General features: G+C 36.0%; 1 protein-coding gene across 6 annotated transcripts in view; it reads right to left on the bottom strand.

Annotated features, from left to right (window-relative positions):
- Position 1: 1 nt before the first annotated feature.
- The window catches only part of mak (male germ cell-associated kinase), a 79,350-nt gene continuing 54,153 nt past the window's right edge, over positions 2 to 25,198 (bottom strand). For 2 of the 6 annotated variants that reach the window (XM_058764872.1, XM_058764870.1), the window contains exons 9-15: positions 19,165 to 19,413; positions 18,542 to 18,711; positions 15,464 to 15,606; positions 14,928 to 15,056; positions 2,047 to 2,166; positions 1,271 to 1,366; positions 4 to 722 (exon numbers count right to left, since the gene is read on the bottom strand). In XM_058764872.1, the coding sequence (XP_058620855.1) occupies positions 562 to 722; positions 1,271 to 1,366; positions 2,047 to 2,166; positions 14,928 to 15,056; positions 15,464 to 15,606; positions 18,542 to 18,711; positions 19,165 to 19,413 (1,068 nt within the window). In that variant the 3' untranslated portion in view covers positions 4 to 561. Of the gene's footprint in view, positions 723 to 1,270; positions 1,367 to 2,046; positions 2,167 to 14,927; positions 15,057 to 15,463; positions 15,607 to 18,541; positions 18,712 to 19,164; positions 19,414 to 25,198 lie in introns of all 6 variants that reach the window. The other 4 variants (XM_058764873.1, XM_058764875.1, XM_058764876.1 and 1 more) reach the window with 4 other exon arrangements.

The raw sequence follows: 25,198 nt of genomic DNA, 5'->3' as shown, positions 1-25,198 counted from the left end.
ACAAACATGCCCATTTTATGCATACAAAACACTATTTATTGATTTGAGTTCAGCCCAACCCAATCACTGTTATCTACATTATATGTTTATGTGGTAGTTGTCAGTACCATTTACAGGGAAAAATAAAAAACTGAAAAAAGGGATACTCAACATACAAGGAAATATAAATAACACTGCCTTGCAGTATGAATCACAGTAACACATAAAAAAGAAAACAAGAATATATTTAAAAACTGCATACTATAAAAAAAATGTCAAAAGGGTTACAAAAAATAGATGCAATATATGGGATATAGATCTACCCATTCCATTGAAAATAAGGATTACAGGCATTGGATGCATAAACTGAACAAGACATATTTAAAGATGAACAAATTGTTAGGTTTGTAAAAATCTATTGTACACATATTCTTGTTCTTTATCGAACAATTAAGCAGCCGTGGGCTTACATTAAGCGGTGTGGATGCTCCTCGCAGAAACAAGAAGATATGTTTATACAATATTCACGAGTGTTGAAACAGGCCTTAGTCCTCACAGCAGCTGTAGCTCGCTCGCATAATATTAGCGATGGCTTCCATATTTTGCAGCCCAGTCAACCCGCCCATGCACTGGCTGAACTGGTGGAGCGCGAGCAATGAGATTGGTGGAGTTTTTGCCCAGAGCCGAGTAACTCGTTCCTTTAGGTTGGGTTCGGTCTGCTCTCCTTTTCCATCCATCATAATCTGAGGAGAGAGAACAAGCATTTAACACTTGTGCAAATTCAGCAAAGCCTAAGTTAAGGGCTGCTACTTATGAAATGAAGAGGCAGAGTCCAAAATTAACACTTGCCAAGGGGCAAAAGACTAAAAACTGTATTTGGTAAATAAAACCAGTTGGCCAGTAACTTAATTAGGAACTTCAACATCACATGGCTCACAACATATGAACAATAGTCTGGCAGAGATGATTAAAATCAAAGACATACAAACGGTCTAGTGACTTATGTGGAATAGTCCTTGGATTGGCCACCAAAATGGTTATGAGGGGGAAAAAAAACATCATGCATCTTAACATTGTTGTGACAGCTGCCTTTATACACTGACTGACTCGTATGATGCAGCAAGTGACAATGATTTCAGTGTATCTGTCACTAAGAGCAAGGTATCAGTTTTATAAATCCACTGTACAAACAATAAAAATATATAATTAAAAAAATAAACCCAGAAAGTGTGACAACGTTAATTTTGGACCATGGGAAGGAGTGCTGACTAAGACTATTCTGAAATTTTACCTTCAGAGATCTCACTGACTGAAACTGTAGAGGAAGGTTTGGACTTTGAAGGTTTAGCTTTGCCAGTTTTTGAGTCAGCAGTGGCAGAGAGATCAACTAAGAGCAGATATAAAGATGGGAGAGAGACAGACAGAGACAGAGTGAATGAATAAATGAATGTAGAAAGAAACTGCATATCTTAAAAGAGCTCTAGCAACAGATATGTAGAAAAAACAGAGAAAAAAAAGAAGAAGCTTATAAGGAGAGTTTAAATTTTGGGTCTTGGAAGAATAACATTAAGTATAAAGGTGTGTAGGTTTTGTAGACCAAAAGATTTCAAACTAGACAAACCAATAATACCACCCTAAACTCACAACACTATTTGAGGCAATGTTGCTATGTCGGACATTTAAAACGTAGGGTCGTGGAAGAGGCTGTTTTCATCTTGAATAATAATGTGCCTCCTCTGAAAATTTTCAAAATTTTCTGGTTGTTTGGGCTGCTCAATCAAACAGAGCAAAGTTTTGATAGTGCCTTTGTGTTTACATTTGTCAGGGAAACGAACATACAAATGATAATAAACAAAATACAATATTTTACATTTACAAAAAATACACACTTCACCTTTAAATTTAATATCAGTATTGCGAAGACAACATAATTGTATCAGTAAACACAAGCCAACATGCATGCAGCACGTAGAAAAGCATAAAAATGATGATTCCATAATGCTGTTCTAACAAACAGAAAGTAAAAAATAAATTATTTGAGGATGGATTGTAAAACCAAACTCTTACGTGCATGCTGGTGTCCGAGAGGGGCAAGCTGAATCCTTTGTCCTATGGAGCCCACTTCTTTCTTCTGGAAAGAGGGTATATAGCCTCCAGAGAGATTGTATGTGGTGGTTACAAAGTTTCCTGTGGGCAGATGCCACAACTTAAGAGTCAAGAAAACACAACCAGCTAAACAAACAAATCTGTTGTAGCCATTTAAGAAAGTTTTTATTTGACATTATTTATGTTTAAATATTATTTGTTTGTGTTTTTAGTTCAGTTCAATTTGTTAATTAAGAAAGAAAATTATAAGCATCATAAGGGCGTGGAAAATTGGACGGCAGTACACCGGAAGAAAGGAGGGGGTCAGACAGTTTTTAAACACTTCATAAGTTTTTGTTTGGTAGAATCCTGTTTTTTTTTTTTGTTTGGTATAATTTGTATCCTAATTGTAATATATTTTTTGTTGGTCAGTTATCTCTCAAAATAAACAAGAAAGATAAATAAATGTTACATGGAATGAAGTGTGTCAAGACAAAAGGCCAAAACAAAATCAAAGAAATGTTTGTTTATCTACATTTTTGCAAAATATACCCACTCAAGAGGTGTGAAAATGACTCATTCTATCAAATGTCAGTGTGAAGAGTTCCACAATGACTATTTTTCTTGAAGTGTCTTACCGACATTTACACCCCAGACCAATGTCCATGATAATGTGGGCAATGGCAGAACAATACTGTTGCAAAGAGATATATGTACCTTTGACCTGTTAAATTTCCTCTAGTGTCCTTTCTTTAGCTTTATCTGTGGCTTTACTGCTGCTTTCCTCTGAATCCATGGGCAGTAATACAGTAAAGGCAGACAGGCCTTAAAATAACATGAAGCAGGGTTGGGCAAAATTCAGAATTTTTGGCCTTGTCAATTAATAAATTAAAATTAATTGGCCCTGAAAATTGATGGCTATTTGTATTGTAATTCAAAGAAATTAACACAGTCAAACAAAAAATTAATGTAATTATCCCCTCACAAGTTAACAAAACCAAAATAATTACATTCTTAATTTTAACCTAAATTTTAACTATGATCATTAAAGGATTAGTTCACGTCCAGAATAAAAATTTTACTCATCCCCATGTCGTCCAAGATGTTTATGTCTTTCTTTCTTCAGTCGAAAAGAAATGAATGTTTTTGAGGAAAACATTCCAGGATTTTTCTCCATACAGTGGACTTCAATCCCATTGAATTCACTCCACTCCCAATCCCACTCCACTGTATGGAGAAACTGTTTGAAGGTCTAAGGAGTAATGGTCTTATCTACTTCAAAATTGTCCGATATCATTGTTTTACCTTTTTTTGTAAAGGGCATTTAACTTTCTGTGAACATTCGCTTTGTAAACACTGGGTCAGTACTTCCGCATACGTCACGCGTGACCTTTCCAATGTGACTATGTAATGCGTGAGGCAAGCTAGTGCAAGATGAGCATTTGTAGTCAACAAGTATATACTTTTTATTATTTTTTTTTGAAAATGACCAATCGTTTCAATAGATAAGACCCTTATTCCTCGGCTGTGACTGTGTAGAGCCCTTTGAAACTGCAATGAAACATTTGGACCATTTGAAGTCCAATATATGAAGAAAAATTCTGGAATATTTTCCTCAAAAACCTTAATTTCTTTTCGACTGGATAAAAAAACATCCTAGATGACATGAGGGTGAGTAAATTGTCAGAAAATTTCTATTCTGGAAGTGAACTAATCCTTTAATTTCCTTATATGTAGAATATATTTTCTTAAATTATTTGACATTCTTTTAACCCTTTAAGCCCCGAGGGCATTTTTGCCTCACTGAAGTGTTTTTTTTCTGAGTGACATACGCACAAATATTGAATCATAACTCGAATACTGTAGCAAGGAGAGTCAAAAGGTTAGTATCATTTGATAGAAAACTTTCTGTACTTTCAGTGGAAAAAATAAAATAAAATAAAATGTTTCATTTGGACATTCTCCAGCTGAGAAATAGCTGATAAAAATGTAAGAAAAATTTGAGTGCTCAAGAAAAATGTTTCATATCTGTCTTATTTGACATTCAATATCTCAGAATTATTTGACAATCAATATCTCATTTTTTTGATGATATTCCCCAGCATGTTAGCTGTATCTGTTTTGAATTTTGTGGTGATAGCATAAAGTATCCAAAAGTTACAGTATTTTGTAATAAAATAGGCCTTTTTGTTTAGCTCTTGACACCCAGAAGGAATTTTAAAAACTGTTGTTTTCTGAGTGCCATACTCAAAAATAATGACTCATAACTCCAAAACCGTAGCAAGGCGTCAAAAGGTAGGTATCATTTGATATAAATCTTTCTATATTTTTAAGGGGAAAAAATCTTTGCATTTGAATATTCTCATGTTGAGAAACAGGTGATAAAATGTAAGAAAAAATTTGTGTGGTTAAGCAAAATTTTTCATATTCTTATTTGACGTTCAATATCTCATGAAAGAAATAAGGTAGGAGAAACAAATCTTTTTGGTGATGTTCCGCCACATGTGTGCCATATGTGAATTAAATTTTTTGGTGATATCATGAAGTAATCAAAAGTTGCAGCATTTAGAACCAAGGTAGCCTTTCTCTTAGCCCTTGACAGTTTTGAAATTGTTGTTTTGAATTTGAAGTAATGCCTTACTCAAGTTTAGTCAAAACCCTAAGCAATTATATTTGTTTTATTTCACTCGATGAGACCTTTCAAATGACATATGAGCTGTATGTTTCTGACAGAGTACATGGCACAAAAAAACATTTTTCATAAATTACGAAAACATTTTTTTCTATTTATCTGCAAATAACTCAGCACTACTTAGGAGTTAATCAAAGTGGCCAGCTTTCAAATGACACCTATTTTGTGTTGATCAAGGCATTGATTTTGAAAAATATGATTATTATTTTTTTCTTCACTAGGGAGCACCCGCCGGCAGTACACTCCGGTATAGAGGAACTACGCCGCACTGGTTAGGAGTTGATCAAAATGGTTGGATGCATTCGAAAGCTGGATTTCTTAGCTTTAAAATGACACCTAATTCTTTTTTTAAAAGTTACATAAAATATAAAATAGACAGAAACATTCTAGGTTTTACATTCTGCTTGCCAGGTGTTCAATAGAGCTCTCCAACTAATTTCTTCAATTCATGGGTTTAGGTATTATTTACACACGAAATACGCAATGGATTGTTTTGATTTTGCACACATAGACATCAAAGGGGGCTTGAAGGTGCCCATCTAAGTTAGCTAAAGTTTAGCTAAGGCAATAGGGAAGTCTAGTAGGTTAGACCAGTGCGCGTTCTTTCACTGCATGATTCAGTTTATTAAAATGCATTTAGAATCATTACCGCGGGAAGTAGGGGTGCTGAGGGTGCTGCAGCACCCCCTGGCGTGTAGCCCAAGAAAAATTGGGGGTGCGGAGTTAAAAATAAAGAAATTAAAATTTTGTAACAAAAAATAAATCAAACTAATTTTATTAATTTGTATATTCGTTAAAATTTATAGAAAAAAGAAGCCTAAGCCTACAAGCAACAGTAAAACATGAATTAAGCTGAATCAAACTGATTGTGAAAGTCATTTCAACTTAAACTGACTTAGGAAGTTGTTTGTTGCCATGACTTTTTGATCATATTATTACTTGTAACATGTCTGTGCCGTACCCAAAACAAGAATTAAAGACCATTTCTACAGCCATTGCAAAGATACGGCAGAGAAAGATCGAGAGCGTCTATTTACATTCTAACATATGCAGTGCTTATTTTGATCTTTAACGAGATCTTTCCTATTCTTGGAACAAAATTAATGCTTAAGGTTGATTCAGTATTACTCTTAATGAAAAAAAAAATCCCACACACAACATCAGCAATAGGCTACTACAATGACTAAGTAGCTTATATTAAACATAAAACTTTTATTAACAGAACGAATAAAGACATTAAACATATCGGCGTTGTAACAAATAAATAAAAGGTTTTTGGATTTCCCCTTTCTTTAAAACGATCGTTTGTGGTTCATTATTAGCCTATTATTTAAAACACATCAGCCATAAAATAGTACAATGGCAAATTCACATAGGCCTGTATTAAACATCTAACTTTTATTAACAAAATGAATAAGACGGATATAGCTTTGCGTTGTAACCCAAATAAATAAGGTATTTTCCCTCTTTTAAAACAAATGCTTAGTTTGTGGTTCATTGTTTTATTTATTTATTTATTTATTTTTTAATGAAAACACAGCAACAATAAAGACAATGTCGCTTATATTAAACAAAGAAATTAAACTTTTATTAACAAAAGTTGCGCTTTTGGATCATAGTGTCTCGCATCATTCTCGTCACGTGACCACACAGAGTATGAAGAATATCAAAAACTCAACGTACATGGTGGTCCTTAATATATAAGCACAACACACTCAGCAAAATATCGTCTAATTATCGTTATCTATAAAATCCCAGAAAATATTGAGATACATGTTTTTGTCAATATCGCACACCCCTAATACATCTAATGTTTTGTTTAGAAAAAAATTTAAATAAATATAAGTGCCTTTTTTTCCACTTGAGCCCCTCCCTGCCCCTCAAAATGTCTGAGCCGGTCCCTGGCTTGCTTAGTAATTTGATTATGAGGGTCAATATCACTGTAGGGTGCCTTTTGGTGTCCTGTACTTAAATAACTCATTTGCCATGATAACTTAAACATAAAAATGACTATGAAAGTGTGTGTTATATTAGGCTAAGTTTTTATATTCATAACAAAAGCATTACTTGGCTCTTTAGATACATTTTCTAGATTTTTTTTTTTTGTTTTGTGTAAGAGGATGTGTGTTATTTTGCTATGTCCCATGCAACTTTATTAATTTCAATTTTGAATTACAATTCTGCATCCTGTTCGCTGTCATTTCAAATTCAGGAACTGACTTCAATTTAAAGCACTGACAATTTAATTCTGAATTATGCACAATCGATTCTAATTAGTGGGATCGGGTGTGTGGGGGGGAGGTGTTTGGGGTTAAGAATATGGCTGACGTAACACTTGGTCAGTAATGTGGGGGACCTATAATTCTAAATTAGTCAAATATGTAAGATTGTAAACTACTCTAAGGGGTAAATGGATGAGTTATACAGTTTGGTTGCTGCAGCTTACAATGCCTAATTTACTTACCCCAGAATGCATAAAGGGGGTCTAATAGACAAAGTGATTTTATTTTAAAATAAAAACATTTGTTAATTCAGCGTTTCATGGAGAAAAAAAAAATAAAAATCTGACCCTATTCAATGTTATTTTTATGGCCAAAGGATGAGAATATTTCAAAGTGTTGTATCACTACCCCAAGGTTGCATCAAGGCTGTCAAAATGTCCCATATTTATTTAATCACATTATCTGCAAGAACTGTGGGGAGTGAAAGTTTACAACATATATACAACACACATTTCCATTAAAGTTTACAAGACTACAACATACATATAGATTTGTTTGGGTTTATTAAAAAATAGAATTTCATTTTTAAAAATATAGCTGCAAGCAGCAATTAAGGTGCCAAGCGCTACAGAAACAAACAACCTAGCAAGCATCAGACCAACTGCAGCAATGAGTAATTGAAGCCATTTTAAGATGATTTTATTTAAAATGGCTGAAAAATCATAAATAATACCACTAGTAATATGATTTAATGGCTTCTCACTTGACCAATAAGTTATCAAATCGATGATTTTTAGAATAAGTTTTAGAATCGATTCTAAAAACCGAGTTGACGGCGATGTGGAACGAGTTCGCTTCTCACATGTCAGTTGTTCAGTCGCTATGCTCTAAACTGGATCTTCTTACAGGGGAGATGAGAGAACAAAAGAAAGTTGTCACAGATCACGATAGGCGAGTAGCCGCACTCGAGCAACAGGTTGTGGACTTACAGGATCGCAACAGGCGCAGCAGTCTTCGTCTGGTTGGATTGCATGAAGGTTCCGAAAAGGACGACCCTATGGGCTTTTTGAAAAGATTGCTACTGCTACCGACAATAGAATAAAAAAAAGATACAAATGAAACAAACTGTGCTTTAAGTTTTTTTTAATGCTAGTATAAAGTAGCTATTCAGTTAACAGCCTACTAAAGAAAATGACTAACCTAATGTAAAATACAACAGCATAGTCTTCACTGTATGAATTAAACTTCCTTTGTTTCTTATTAAAGCTACAAAAGTCCTTCAGTCAAGAGCAGAGAGTGATTTTGAATTTGTCTTTTGTGTTTGATTAATATAAAGCACAAAGTCAGCAGCAGGAAAATAGCGCTGTCACTTTTAAGAGTCGCACAGATCTAATTTACTGTCACACGTATTTTCATTCTCAACTCTTTACGTTCACTTATTACATAACCGACTAGGGTTTAGGAGTATAATCACTAAGTGCCGCATTTTGCATTTTTGCATGTATTTGACCGTTTAGGCGCTAAAAGATGAATTTACACGTCTGTTCCGTTTCTGAGCGCATATACAATACTCTTCCTGAGGAACAGCGCAAGTTCTCTTCCGCGCTTTTAAAAACATGAATAAATCTAATCAACTTAAATATATCAAGCACGTCCCATTTTGCAAAAGCCTTGTTACATGATTTTACTGTTTTTCATGTGAAATTGGGCCTTTATGGAGGAGCGAATGTGCAGCGCTGGAAAGGGGGCGGAATGGGGCGCTGAATTTCAATTCATTGCACAGCCCTACTCCCGTCTCTGGCGGGTAAAGAGATTGAAGTGGAGCGAGCGCATCGCCTATACACAAGGCTCTCCTCAGATTGCGCTAAACCACGGGTTTTCATCTTTAAACTGTTACGGTACACGGACAAGGAGCTCATTCTGCGGGTAGCCAGACTTCACACCCCGGTGAAAACATCCGACAGAGCAATGCTGTCTTTCTTTCCAGATTTTTCTCCGGTCACCACAAAAAGAAGAAGTGCATTTGCGCCAATTAGGAAGGAAAAGAGAGAAGCTGGCATCCAGAATTTTCTTCTTTATCCTGCAACGCTGAAGGTCATTCTCAATCAAGGTGAACCTAAAATGCTATACTCCCCAGAAGAAGCAAGAGTTTTTCTCAGGTCCCATTCATCCACCAACTCTCAGTGAGCTCCAGCTGGACATTTGCTGTCTAATTGGAGAATCTCTAAATGGTTGGGAGACTGTCTCTTTCACTGTTCACTTTAATGTTCACTTCTTAATTCATAGTTACTAGAAGCTTTCATTGTGCATACAGTATCACTTACTGATTAAGATGTTATTTTATTTGTTTTAGTTGTATTCTTTAACTCTCTTTCTTTCTTTATTTTAATAGAGATACTACCTAGTCAATATGTGATTATGGGGCCAATGTTGGTGCTTCAGTAATGTGCAGGTTTTTGTTGACGCCACAGATCATATTAAGGGGTGCTGTCAGATCAAGGTTTGTTCTTGGTTTGATCTGCCATAGTTCATGGGAATGTGTTTATGTTTTTTTGAAGTGATGGAAAGGGTGGGGGTGGGGTGGTTTAAAGGGTGGTTTAATGGTAGGCTCAACTAGTTTTATTTTCAAACTTGTATTTTGCCTTATTATGCAGTAATTCTGTTTGATACCTATGAATGACCTTAATATTCTGAGTTGTAATATTAATGGCCTTAATGGTTCTCTATACATACAGGTTTTCTGAATTTTTTGCGAAGAAGAAAGATTGATATAGTGTTAGTTCAAGAATCCCATTTGAAAGAGGAGGATATACACAGGTGTGATAAGTTTTATGAAGTGGTATCTCACCCATCTTTGGATACTAAAACCAAGGGGGTCCTAATATTGGTGCGGAGGACTTTAAATATTACTATTTTAGATAAAGGTTGTGATACAGACGGTAGAATAACACATATAAAAGCAATAGTGGAGAATAGAAATATTGTATTTCTTTCAGTTTACGCCTCTCCTGACCCTACTTTTTTCTCTGTTTTGTCAACCTATCTCTTGAAATTTTTTGATTTTGAAATTGTATTGGGTGCAGATACGAATTCTGTATTGTCGCATATCCTAGATAGACCAAAGGAATCACACTCTCAAGCTTTTTGTTCAGACAAACTTCGGCAATGTGTAACCTCATCCTCATTGGTGGATAGTTGGCGTTTATTAAATCCTTCTGCTAAGTCTTTCACTTTTTTTTCTGCTACTCATAAATCCTATTCGCGAATTGACTATATTTTCATTTCTACTTCTTTATCTTCAGTTGTTCGTGATGCCGATATCTGTTCCTTATCTCTATCGGATCATGATGGAAATTTGTGCAGATTATCTTTGATCTCTCGGCCATCTCGTGCCACTAGATGGCGATTTAACCCTAAATTGTTACAGGATGAAAACTTTTGCAGTCAATTCAGAAATAAATTTGCTGAGTTTATTGAAATTAACCAAGGTTCAGTGGATGATCCTCGAACACTTTGGAATGCAGTTAAACGATTTATAAGGAATAACTCAATTTCATATGCCTCTTTCCTTCAGAAAAACCGACACAAAAAGATAGTTGAACTGGAATCACAGCTCCAGAATCTGACTAGAGATAATCAACATTGTTTCTCAGACAATACACTCAATAAAATCGGGTTAGGTCCGAACTCAATTCATTACTGAGATCCAGGGCAGAATTCCTGATTCAAAGATCCAGGCAGAATTATTATTTTCAAGGGAGTAGACCAAGCCACCTTTTAGCTCTAAGATTACGCAACAGTGAAAAGTTTGCTAATATTTCAGCAGTGAAATCCCAGTCTGGGCTCATTATGACAAACCCAAAAGACATTAATATCGCCTTCCACTCTTTTTACTATAACCTCTATACTTCTTCTGCTGATGGTGACCCTGACTCTTTTGCATCTTTTCTGTCCAACCTTGATTTACCTAGGCTGTCAGATTCATATTCGGAATACCTGGCTGAACTGATCACTCTTCAGGAGCTGGAGTCAGCAATCCGATCTATGAACAAAGGGAAATCCCCAGGCATAGATGCTATTCCAATCGAATTGTATACTACTTTTTGGGCAGATTTAGGCCCCCTCATGTTAGATATGATCAATTTTTCAGTTACTCAAGGCTCATTTCACCCATCTATTAATATAGCTGTTATTTCTCTCTTGTTAAAAAAAGATAAAGATCTGACTTCCTGTTCTAGTTACCAGCCACTTTCTTTGATTGGGACTGATGTTAAATTATATGCTAAAGTACTATCTTGTCGTCTAGAGAAATTGATGAATAGGCTAGTTCATCATGACCAAACAGGATTTATTAAATCTTGCTCAGCTTCAGATAACTTACACAGGTTATATCATATTATTAATTCAACGAATAGTTCGTCCTCCCCTTGCGCAGTATTATCTCTAGATGCGATGAAAGCTTTCGACCAGCTAGAATTAAACTATTTATGGGTGGTTCTACAGCATCTGGGTCCAGGATCGAGTTTCATAAATATGATAAAAGTTCTGTAGGCCAATCCAGCAGCCACTGTTCTCACAGCTAGTCTAACCCATTCTTTATACATCGAGGTACTCGTCAGGGTTGCCCGCTTTCTCCTCTGTTATTTGCCCTATCCTTGGAACCCTTAGCTCAAGCAGTCCGACAATCTGAAACCATTTCTCCCATAATTATACGGAATACTCATCATCATATTTCTTTGTTTGCTGACGATATCTTATTGTTTTTGGAGAAGCCGTCACATTCTATTCCTCATTTGTTGAATTTATTTGACCATTTTGGATCTCTCTCTGGGTTTAAAATTAATTGGAGTAAGTCATGTTTACTTCCCCTCAATTCTAAAATTGAATCCATGTCCCTTTCTATATCTATTCCATTGGTTCAAAACTTTAAGTACTTGGGGGTAGATGTTTTTCCTTCCCTGCAGGAAATTGTCTCAAAAAACTATAATAGTATTCCAGCCAAAGTATCCTCAGATTTGGAAAATTGGTCTTGTCTTTCTCCTACTTTTCAGGCTTGTATATCGGTGATTAAAATGAATGTTCTCCCACGTATTAATTTCTTTTCTTCCATGATTCCTCTCGCTCCACTGGGTTGGCTACTGGAACAAACTAGATGCATGTTTCACGGTATATATGGGATGGGAAACTTCCTTGTATTAAACTGACTACCTTACAACAATGTAGATTACATGGAGGTCTTTCTTTCCCTAATTTTAGACTGTATGCTCAAGCCTTTTTCCCTCCGCTGTTTATCAGTTTGTTTTGATCCTGACGCTTCTGTGTCTTGGAGAGCAATTGAGGAATCTATTGTTTATCCGTATAAATTGAAGCATCTTGTTTTTTCGGGGGTTCCGCTTAGGCAGTGTAAATCTTGGTTTGGTCCCATTGTGACCCACCTCCTCTCCACATGGAGGTAACTAGTTACAATATGGCATAGGCATTCGCCTATTTTCCACAATAATAGTCTTTTGTCAAGCAGTACTCCATTTTATTGTCTGCAATGGACTCATAATAAAGTAAACACTCTGGGAGATATCTATGATGATAGTGGTTTAAAATCCTTCCAGAATCTCAAAACTCAATATAATCTGCCAGGCACTTACTTTTTAAGTATTTGCGAATTAGATCGACCCTACTGGCATATGGGGTGCCTTGGAACTCTCAACTGCCTGTTCACCCTTTGGGCAAACTAATCCTTCCTTCTGAGGAATCTCCCTCCTCTGCTTCAGTCATCTATCTCTTTCTTCTTGAGCATTCATACAAATGTTTATCTATTACAACTGTTTGGGCTAAGGATCTTAATGAGGATGTGCAAGTTTTATTTTCGGATCAGGTATGGGGTATGTTTAAATTGTCTTCTAAAAACCCTAATCACCAAATGATTCATTGGAAATTGCTGTATAGGGTTTACTTGACACCAATGAAACGTTTTTATATGAATCTGTCGTCATCTCCTAAGTGTAATCGCTGTTCCCAAGGAGTTTTAGGCACATTTTTGCATTTTTTTTGGGAGTGCCCCTCTCTCTCACCTTTTTGGACTCGGCTCTTACAGGACCGATCATATTTGTTAGGTACTGAGATACCTGTATGTTTGACTCCGCACCATTTTTTCATGAATGACTTTTGGGACTTCACCTTGTCTGTCCAACAAAGATATTTACTGTTAACTGCTCTCACAGCAGCAAAAAAATTGCTAGTCAACCGCTGGAATCCTCCTCACACAATGGACAGACGAACCTGGACTGTGTATTTGTTGGACATTATCTCGATGGAACTCTCAACTTCTTGTATACATGGATCTAATGTGAAAACTGTAAATTCATGGCATTCAGCTTTTAATGTTGTCATTTTTTCTAAAATCTTTGTAAAAATTATTTTATTGTTATGTATTTATCCATTAATATTAATACATTTATTTTTATTATTATTATTTATTTATTTCATTTTATTTTATTATTATTTTTTAAGTCTACCAGGGGGTGGGATGGGTTGGGGTGGGTTATAAATTTGTACAGCTGCTTTTTGTTTTGTGCTGCAGTTCCCTGAAGAAAATTCAATAAACAGTTGTTAACAAAATAACTTTAAGGCTTAATATAATTTAAACGGATGAATTATAAAAAAATTCACCCACCTCACAGTTGTAATAAAGGGCAAAATTAGCTATATAGACCAAAACCACTTTTTGTACCAGGCTGTAAACATTTATTTAATTTTTTTTCTGCTGTAAAGTTGGGCATTTTAACATGGGGAGTCTATGGGACTGACTCCCTTTTGGAGCTAGTCTCTAGGGCCAGTCAATGAATTGCAGTTTAAGTCACTTCCATATTGATTGAAAATTTTGAAAATTGAGTGTTTAATCTTATCATTATACATTACTGACACTCTTGTTCTCCAATTTGATACCGTTAAGTGCTTTGACACAATCTGTATTGTTAAAAGCGCTATATAAATAAAGATGACTTGACTTGACTTCCGTGTTGTTTTCAAGACGGAGGTTGCCGCTTGGGTAAGACTAATCAACTGGAATCCCATAACTTTTTACCAGCATGGTCTGAAGATGATCTGAGCCAGGAGCGGTTCTAGGATTTCATCTTTAGAGGGGCTTAGCCCTCAGAGAGACCATTAGCTACAATGATACACATTACCTAAATAAACAGTATTTTACTGTGCTTATGAAAACTGTATTTTCTGTATAAAGTAAATTGACACAATTATCTATTAAAGTTACAGAAGTTACTTAGTTAAGAGCAGTGAGTGATTCTCATGTTTTTCTTTTGTTGTTTGATTAACATCATTAGCGTAATATAAGAAATGCATGGATCCATTATACTGACACACATCCAATATTTTCTTAACTGTTTATGTTTATTTAAGACGTAACCAACTGTGTTTACTTGGATACTTGTCAAGATACATAATTACATAATATTGTGTGTACTGTATTTGCTTATTTGCTCGAGAAGATGCAAATGTGAATGACCCGATCTTCAATGGCACGATTTTCTGTTTCTATTTGGTGTGCTATTTAAACGCAGAAACTGACTTTGGCGTGCATATGAGACGCAATGGTTAGGTTTAGGGGTGTAGGTAAGGTTTGTATCATAAGCACGCCGAAGTCAGTTTCTGCGTATAAATAGCACACCAAATAGAAACAGAAAATCATGCCATTGAAACGCATTTTCATGAGACCAGGCTGCGATTTGGTACTGGCGTGCTGTCCGTGTAGTGCGCGCTTCATTCAAATGTATGCGTGCACAGTAACGATCAAGTACAATAAAGTTAATTTTAACCCCCTTTATGCATTTGTGTAAGGTTTTGTTGTTTATTTTTTGCATTCTATGGTTGCAAATGAATTAAAAAAATTGTATTGGGCATTGATGAAGTCTCAGCTTTAATTCATTTGTGCTCACCTGGGCTGATTCTTGACACTGGCGCTCCTCCAATAGGTGCGAGAGGTTTGTTCATCAGAGCTGAGGTGTCCCACAAGTCTTGTTGAGACTCCTTGTTATTCAGAGATGGTGTGTTCTTGCTTATTAACCCTAGGATTGATAGAATTATTATGTAAAACCTAATTTACACAAAATAGTCTAATGGGGTATTTACAGTACGTATATATTGATTTGCTGCATTAAACATTTGTTTAGAAGGCATTTATTTTTAATGAGTCGAGAAAAATGAACCTTTATGCAAACAAGCAGTGATGCAGTGTGTCAACTGTCAATGAGATCTGAACATGTGATCTGTGTTCAATGAGATACTCATCTCAAGACATTTAATATTACTTTTAAAAATGTGTGGAAAGCCATGTCAGGAATTGTCAGTATTGTGAGCTAGTTTCAAATATGCACTGATAATCATTCATCTTCATGATAGTATTGTGCACCACTGCAATTCATTAACAAAAAACAAAGGAAAAAAAAGTGACTAAATTAAACTGAGATCTTGCCTGGCAGGTATCTGGACTGGCGCAGGTAATGTTGTCTGGCTGAAGAGGTGCTCTGGTGACTAGAGTCTGGTTGGTTCAGTCTGCTGGTGTTTGGTAATTTTGTTACAGTGCTAAATGTATAAAGGGGTTTCTGGTCCTTGGGCCTGCAAAGTTTTTCATAACATAAAAAAAGGAAAGAGTGAAATCTCAAATGGAATAACAGAAATTGAAAGTGCAATAAAGAAGCACAAAAGCCCTATTCTTAAACTTAGTCAGCAGCCATGGTACTAGACTATGATACTAGTAGGTTTCACAGGCATGCTCCCAACAAAAAAGTATGCTAAAAAGATTATGCAGCATTATGCAGCTTTCTAGACTAGACAAGACCTCAGCACAGATCCTTATGGCCAGCAATGAATACACCGTGCTATAACGAGCTGGGACCAAAACAGTTTTTAACAAGAAGGATGTTCTTTGTGATTATGGCCATTGATAAGACTCTACTTCTAATCACAAGTCACAAGTAAGTCTCAAGTCTTTGCATTCAAGTCTCGAGTCAAGACAGACAAGTCCCGAGTCAAGACGGGCAAGTCCAAGTAAAATTCCTCAAGCTTCAAGTCCTAAACAAGTGATTAGTTTTGTTTGCCCAAAGTAGTGTATCTGTATTAATTACTATAGTAAATTTGAAGTCATTAATAGTCTATAGTAAGTATAATTATAAATATATACTAATTAGTAGTGTTTCATTGAGGAATGAATCATTGTTTGTGAACAAATACAGGCCTAAGTGAATAAATAATTTATTTTAAGTCCACTGTTTCATTTGTAAATGCTTCAGTGATTTTAATGAATTAATTGAGTCAAATATTTAACAACTTGCTAATACGTAATACAGACGCTCATTTATCGCCACCTAATGATGAAGGTCTACAGAAATAGACATAGCTTTATTGACATGATTGTTAGGTATTTATAGTATTTACAAAACATTTATGGTACTTTAAGTCTTAAACAGATACGCTGATACAGAATGTTAATTACTGGGCAAAGAGATACATGAAATGAAGCTGAAAAGTAAACATATAACAGTAGTTATAATATACAAATGTTAAATAAAAATAAGAAAACATCAGTGAATGGGTTTAAATGACGGACTGGATAATGTGTTTTCTTATAGCTCTATATTATTTTATGTTCTTATATAGGCAATTCCTTCAACAAATATTGATAAATTATTAAAATTTCAGTGCAATAGTAGTTATAATCATGACACTGCACTTTTTGTTATTCTTCATTCAAAATAAAATGTTAATATTTTAATAATCCTAGGGTTTGGAGTTAATATGTCGAGTTTATAAAATTATTCATGCCAAAACTGTAGCTATATAGACACACAAATATATGTAAGTGAATGCATTTTGTGTTTTAAACAAGTTCATAATGACGTGAAAAAAAATCCTATTATTATTGCCATTTCCACATACATTGGTGTTTCTTCTTCTTATTATTATTATAAATGGTTTATAGTGATTATGTGTATTTTAAATGTCTAAAATATTAAATAGCCTTAACATTATGTGGTTGAAAACACTAACAAGCACTCACTGAGCGAGTCCTTCTCTGGCTAAGTGCAAAAACCTGCACTAATCAAGACTAAGTCGAGTCAAGTCACAAGTCCTCAAATTTGGGATATGTCCAAGTCAAGTCCAAGTCATGCGACTCGAGTCCACAACTCTGCTGGCTAAATTGCAACTCTACCTTCATGTTCAGACTACAACACTACCTTCCCCTAATGCCAGTGTGATGTATGCTGATCTTTATGCAGAAAGAGACTGATGCAACATTTACTGAATAACATCAATCTTGCAGCCTCCTTAAACCCCACCATTTTTGTTCATTTGGCCAGGGGAGGACTAGTCCCAAGGTTTTTTCCTCCATTTCTGTCAAATGATGGAGTTTGGGTTCCCTGCCACTGTCACATTTGGCTTGCTTAGTGGGGCTCAAAATATTCAGTAATATTACAGATTTGAAGGCACTGACACTATTGGATGAGAACAAAACTTAAACTGAATTGAGATGAATAGTGTGCTAATTGAAATGTGCTAAAACTAGTGGTGGGCATAGATTAATTTTTTTAATCTAGATTAATCTCACTGTAATCTTGGAATTAATCTAGATTAATCTAGATTAAAATGGCTCATTTGAATTCTGCCAAGTAGATAAGTAAACAACTAGCAGTCATCAAGAATTTAATATTGATAATAACATTGAAGACATTGTATGATTATTCCTTAAAGATAAGGTTTTAATAGTTTTAGTAGTAGTAGCCTATTACGTTCTGCCCAATGTCTTCAAGTGAAACCGAACTTTTATTTTGACGGGTTGCCGTGAGGATAGTTTTTCTCAAATGAAACGCTCGAATGCTCATGAAGTGACTCTCAGAGCAGTTCTGGAGATGTTGTTCATGTATTTATGTCCTCATTTAGTGAGACGACAGACGTTAATATCGCCGCAAGCGTCACGCGGTCTTCTGTATGAGTAGTGAACAAACCCGTGCGTCTGCGCCATACATTAACACAGAGACACACAGAAGTCATATTTAAATAGACGTTTTGCGGCTTAATATTTACAAATAGGAGTGGGAGTGTGCTCACTTGTGTGTGCGCTTACGTTTGTTTGTTTGTGTGTGTGTGTGTTTGTGCGAACCGGGGCGGAACTCCGCTGTGCGCGCGATACAGAGAGCGCGACCATGTAACGTAGAGAGAGAAATGACTTGCCGATTTCCATTGGGAAGCTTCTTAAAAATAAATTTTCCCTGAAGCAAACCCGGCAGCTTCATAGCTGCATCCATGTTAGCACGCATACACACAGGTTCGAAGACTCGGCTAGGTATACATCCGCGCTAAAATATCAAGGTGAAAGTCATCATAGCTTGCGTAGTATAGATGCAGCTCCCAACCAAACTTTGAGAATAGATTAACGGCGATATTATTTTTATCGCCCGATAAGAGTCTCACGTTAACGCAGCACATTAACGCCGATAACGGCCCACCACTAGCTAAAACTGCTGATGATAAGCTCTGAATGTAGAGATCCTACTGTGTAGTAGTTTTCTCCTCCTCAGGGCCTTTACTGGGTTTTTTAGAGAGGGATGCTGCAGTATCAGAACAGTCAGACTCATCCCAGCTGTCTGAGGGTTTCATGTTGGTCTGTCCCCACCTTCTTCGTCCGTTCTTCAGTCCAATCAAACTGTTCTCACCCCCGGCCACCTCATGTTAGGAACACAAAGTATCATTGTACTGATGTTTATTTAGGTACTCAAATGCAATAGAGAACTATAACAGGTGATCTTTAAGTTTAATTTTTATTTATCACAATTCAATTTTGTTTTGAAGGGAGAAGTGGCCCAGTGGACATTTGGCTTATTTAACAGACTGTAACTGCATCATACAATTATTATTAAATATTTTGAGTCACTTACGTTTTTATGCTTAATTCCCTGTTCAAATTTCCAAACTGATAAACAAGGTAAAATCATTGTCTGTGATAATCAAGAGTGTGCCACAGATGCAGTAAAAAATAAATAAAGTCAATAATAAAATACAACTTTTAAGATTTTGCATCATGTGGCATAAAAAAAAAAAAAAAAACTAATCTATAATGGGAATCTTAAGTTTTTCAAAGGTAATTACAACATTACATCTGAGAAGGAGGTTTTGTACCTTTTGTGTGTATGGAGCGAGAGGGTCTGTCTGAGAAAGAGACTGGGGCAGAGGAATCTGCTGCAGTGGCTGATGGGAGCTTCTGCTTTGGCCTTTAGTCTGTGATGGCAACACTGGTTCTGAGACAGACTGCAGCTCTGATCTGGATTCAATAGGCAGGGTCGTCTTTATCTGAGCCTTCCGTACATCGGGGGTCATGGGTAGGGGGCCCAGAACTTGTCCTACTTGGAAGTAGGGGTATCTGAGTGCCTAAAATGATGTTTAGAAACAATTACTTACACAAACATTAATATTGTCTTTATAAGAATAATTAAAACATTGATGTCAAAAATGAACTGAATTGAAATAATCCGAGTTCTTCTCCACCTCCTTTCTCCACTGCTTACAGCACTCTTTGCACATTTGTATGCATTACACATTAGTACTATAGACTGAAATGTGACATGTTTGTGTCAGACGCACAGACAGGGCAGAACGGGGGCTTGAGGTTATATTTGGACCCTATACACTACAAATAACCTCTACTAGAACATCATTATGGAGTAACACAAAATACACAAAAATTAAAATACTATACTTTGAGGTTGATATATAGTACAATTAATATGCAACATGTCTAGCCTAGTCAAAGTATAGATTTAATAATAAATAGTCATTATAATACAATAAACCCTAAAATAACAATGAGCAAAAAAGCCAGATATGTATTAGTATTACAAAAATGTATTGTCATCTATGTCCTCTTATGTCAGATTCTTAAATTTAATCAACAATTTCAATCTAAATAAAAAGATGTGTTGGCTATTAACACTCAAAAGAAATCACCATTATCAAAATCCATATGGATTTTGCATAAGTTTAAATTAAGTTTAAATATAACACTTTAATGTAGAAATATTAAATAATTATGAAAATGAAATAATAACCTACTTTTAAAATATGAAACTACAGCTGCCAGTAGGTGGCAGCAAGTGACTGTCTTAATGAGTGAGCTGAATCCTTAAATCAACCGATTTGTTTAAAATGCTTCATTTAACTTAGCAAACGACTGTACTTATAGCCTGATTGAATCATTTACTGGTCCGTGTTACTCACTAACTTGTTCATTGTACGTTTGTGATCGTGCAGATATTTGGAAAAACAGGACTCTTGTTTGTGTAATAGGCTAGCTCCTATATCATGTTATAAAAACAGAAAATCGTTAAACGGCTATTTTTTTATTATTATTTTTTAATCATTTTGATTCCTGCCCCAATATGTGTTATGGCAGTAAGACAGAGAGAGCGCTCAAAACTCTTCAGATCATAGCCTATTAGTGGAACATTAATATAATATAGAATCATCCTCTGTAAAGAAATTAGGTGTGACCAGTGTTGGGTAAGTTACTTTCAAAAAGTAATTAATTACAGTTACTAATTACATCATCAATATTGTATTTAAATTACTTTACTAATTACTCTGTCTGAAAAGTAACTTAGTTACTCAATAAGTAACTTTATTCAAACATTAGAATAATTAGACTACATCTTAAAATCCCTAAAACCTTAATAGAAATTAAACTGTTTATTCTTTCAATTTGAGTCAAACATAGAATAGTTTAGCATTTAGCTTTAACACAACTGTAATACTTAAACATTTAAAAAAAAAATTTAACCTTCTTTGGTTAACAAATATAAATTACTAAATAACAAAAAAGCTTAAAAGTTAAACAATACATTTCAGTTTGGCAAGATGTTCAGGAAAAGCCCAACTAGTAAAATCTATACAGGTTTATGTAAAAATAACACGTTAACTAATGTAGGTAAGAATAAATTACAGAAATGATCTTCTCTGCTGAATAAAGCCATGTCAGATCGCGTTGTTCTTGTGAGGTAAATTCCTCATAGCAGGTCTTCTTTCAAAAATGATGAAAATTAGATGAAACTTGAATTTTTTAATTTATTTTTAATCTAGGTGTGGGCGTTTGCGTTGGGTGAGTGACCGTGTATACACACACACACACACACACACAATGCGTATTTTTCAATTAAAGACAGCTTATGGATTTAATATGGGCTGCTTTTGGTGCTTGACACCTTTTTATTGGTCATTTTGTGTTTCAAGAATAAGGTTAAGAATTATGCTATTAGTTACTTAAATATAAAATGTTTTTTCTCTATTTAACAACATTACAATAGTGAAAGACGTCTTTCTCTTGCGCGGCGGAATGTTGGACTCATGAAAAATAATCACGTTGTTTGTATTCACCAAAACTGATTTACTGAAGTCAAAACACGGATGGAATTGCCGTTAGTGCCCTGCACGGGCCGCAAATTTAGGCCCTAGCTCGGCCCGTGTCCGACAGCTTATCAGAATTACCGGCCGGAGTTTTTTTTCCCCTTCTCCCAAAACAGCTTATACTACTGTTTCAACTATTAATAATTATATTTCCTTTCGTTTTTTTTTTTTTATATTGTTTATTTAGAAAAACATTTGGAGTATTTTTGTTCATTAAATATATGTTTTTGTTTTTTAAAGTAACGACCAAGCAACCAGCGGCATACAGTGAGCTGATCATAGCCTATGTTTGATCAATTTAGCCTTCTCAAATCATCACGACTTGCCTAAAATAAAATCTATAGATATACTAAAACAGTTCAAGCATATAACAATGTTTAAACATTAAACCTGCGCTATAATAATAATGTGCGCTAGCCTATATCCAAGTTTGTGCAGAGAGTGGAAGCTAAAGCGCGCCCTGCAGGACATGGAGACACCAGCTCAAACACTTGCATTTTTTTCAGTGGAAACAACTGAGGCTAAAATAGCCTACACGGCTACGCCGTCATTTTTTTTTTCTGATGAAGGTAGGAGTAATACATAATTTGGAACTGTATAGGGTCTACTTTTATTTGTTTGCACTCACAATATCAACAAAACGTTGTGCTTTTATAAAACAAAGAAAACAAACATGATGCGCTTTCTGCCATCTTGTCTTGAACAGGAGCGCTTCACAAAAACAAATCGAAGCTGAGCGAATACATGCCTCACAGACATGATAAATATATTCATAGAAAGCTTTAAATGATCACTTAACGAAATAAAAAAATAGAAAACAAAATCTCTTTTATTATAATCTTAATCATAATTAATAAAGATGCATTTCTCTCTAAAGGTGCGTCTAACGAGGAGACGGCGAGTCAGGATCAGCAACTTCATCCTTGTGACACGGACTCAGAAAACATTAGTTTATTAGTAAATAATTCAAATATCTCCTTACTATTTCCCGCTGACACATTCATGGTTATGTTTGCTGGGGCTTTGCGGCAAGCTTTAGCCTATTGCGTGCATTTGAACGCAGAACTCTTCAGCTGCGCTGAAGTCACTTGCGCTCGCTGCTGCTGCGGGACAAACACCATCGAGCCGCTCTCACGGCTTACTTAACGTATACTGCGTGAGAGGGGGCTGCTGCTGCATCAGTCAGTGGTTAGATCAGCGTAGCAGTCAAAAAACGGGACAAGAGAAGTCACGTAGGGACAATCAATTAGGCCCAAAATACGGGACGTCCCGGCTAATACGGGACGGTTGGCAACCCTACTTATATGTATCTGAGTATTTAAGGTTTCTCTGTGTATCAGGAAAATCTGAAAGTGAACGAACCGGCGTGTGGAGGGTTAATGCAGCAGCATTAAATTTTATCTTTAGACGTTAAATTTAGATTTCAAATTCAATATTGATTTTAGAACTGTTGAAATTATTTACTGTATGTAACTCAAATACTTTATAAGTAACTGTAATTAAATTACCTAAAAATGAACAGTAATACCCTTACTTTACTTTTTCAGTGGATTTAATTGAACTACAGTAAACACTGGGTGTGACCATATGAAAATGTATTATTATCTTTCTAAATTTGTGCTCTTTTCAGCTAAAAGCTTAAAGTAGCCATGTGATCACAAATTAATTCTTCTATGTGTACTGACTAAGGGTGTAACGGTATGCGTGTCGAACCGAAACGGTTCACGGGGCAAATTTCAAATGGAAGTAATCATCCCTATCCCCTTGGAGTGGGGACTTTGGAGTGAACAGGGCATGTGCGTGCCATTATGTAGTCGTTTGGAATGTACGGAGCCCTTTAAGGGACATGGTGGGAGGAAAAAACTATTTTTTTTAAATGTTTTGCGTTCACGCAGCACTGTGTCCGTCAGCGGATGTCACTGTTTTAATGTCATAAATGTATTTTTATTGTTGTTAGCATAACTGTTGCAAATTTTATATTTTAAAACGTTTAAAAACATTTTTGCTATATAATATATACAATCTAATATGTATAAAACTTTTTAAAATATAAAATGTATATTTTTTTATGCCCGTGTCTGTCAACGAATCTGCTGAAGCACACCGTGCTGCATTGTCACGGGAACATCCCAGCTGAAGATAATGAGGAAATTACATCTCTCCCTATAAAATATTTTTTTTCCTCCCACCCCGAATTTTTCCCACCACCATGTCCCTTAAAGGGCTCCGTACATTCCAAACGACTACATAATGGCACGCACATGCCCTGTTCACTCCAAAGTCCCCACTCCAAGAGTATAAAGATGATCACTTTCATTTGGAATTTGCCCCATGAACCGTTTCAGTTCGATACGCGTACCGTTACACCCCTAGTAATGACAGCCGGTAATGATCATAAATACCAGTTTATGATGTTTGATTATGGCCTCGAAGGTCACAGTTGGAAGCTGTTAAAAAGTGGGTTGCACACCAGATGCGTCGGGTTCAGGTCAAGACAGCAGTCCCAAACTGTTCATCTAATCACCAAACAGGCAAAAGTTCACTTCAAGAATGAACAAAGCTGGTTGACAGTGTTTGACAAAACAGAGCAAAGGGAAATAGAAAGCGCAATCTATGTTATAATAGCTCTCTGTATAAAGCGTACAGACTTTATTCAAGCCACAGAAAGACAAATGTTTTGCTGAAAGATGCACAATGTGAAGCGGGAGCGCTTCAGTCTTTTATGGAAAATTATGTGAGTGGCACGGCACTGATTTTGAACAGTGTAGCAGGGCAACACGGACAAAGTCTGAATGGCGCCGCTGGTGCGCACACACTCATAACAATGGGTGCGTCCAAAATCGCATACTTCCCTTCTATATAGTATGTGAAAAACAGTATGCGAGGCGAGTAGTATGTCCGAATTCATAGTATTCGAAAAATAGTAGGCCAGAAGTACCCGGATGACCTACTACTTCCTTCCGAATTCTGTAGTAGGCATACGATGGACACTTTACTATCCCATGAGGCCGCGGGAGAGGCCGCGTCATATTCGAAAAATGGCGGAAAGCCGCAACGCGGCTGTCTTCAAGTGTAAAGTACCTCAGGGAAAAACATTTTTGATGTTCATTGTGGTTAACTTGTAACTTACTTGTTTAACATCATCCAAGTAAACGACTGTCTTGTTGAGGGTTTAACAAACAGATGAAACGTCAACCTCAATGTAGTACATCAGCTTGTTAACGCTGCTTTCTTTAAATAGGCGGTTCGTTAAGCGTTAAGAATTTAAATCACTAACGATATTCGCGCAGTGAAGTGGGTTCTTTAAATTTGCGCGCTGTTGTGAAGATCAACATGGCGGATGTAGTACGTCCGAATTCCATTCATACTACCCTCATTCATACTATATAGAACGTACTTTTTTAACGGTCGAGTAGTACGTTCGAATTCAAATGTAGTACCTACACAAGTAGTATGCGATTTCGGACGCAGCCAATGTGTTTGAATTTTAAAAGAGTGACGTGACACGATGCAGCACTACACTTCTTGACCAGTGTGCAACCCCCTTTAGCACTGGCATGTGCAATGGAAATGCAGCTCCACATAATCACACAATCACACAGCAGCAGAATACAGTTGTCAGTCCTGTATTTGATATTGATCCTTAATACGGTTACGTTCACACACAGTACGATTATATACGGGTGTGACAACCGAATTCTGTAACCGAACTCACATTCGTAAATTCTCAGGACTCACAACCGCATTCTCGGACGCT

This window comes from Onychostoma macrolepis, chromosome 24 (genome assembly GCF_012432095.1).
Source record: "Onychostoma macrolepis isolate SWU-2019 chromosome 24, ASM1243209v1, whole genome shotgun sequence".
In the NCBI taxonomy this organism is placed as follows: domain Eukaryota; kingdom Metazoa; phylum Chordata; class Actinopteri; order Cypriniformes; family Cyprinidae; genus Onychostoma; species Onychostoma macrolepis.
Note: the sequence above shows the minus strand (reverse complement) of the source record. Positions and strands in the feature narration are given on the sequence as shown.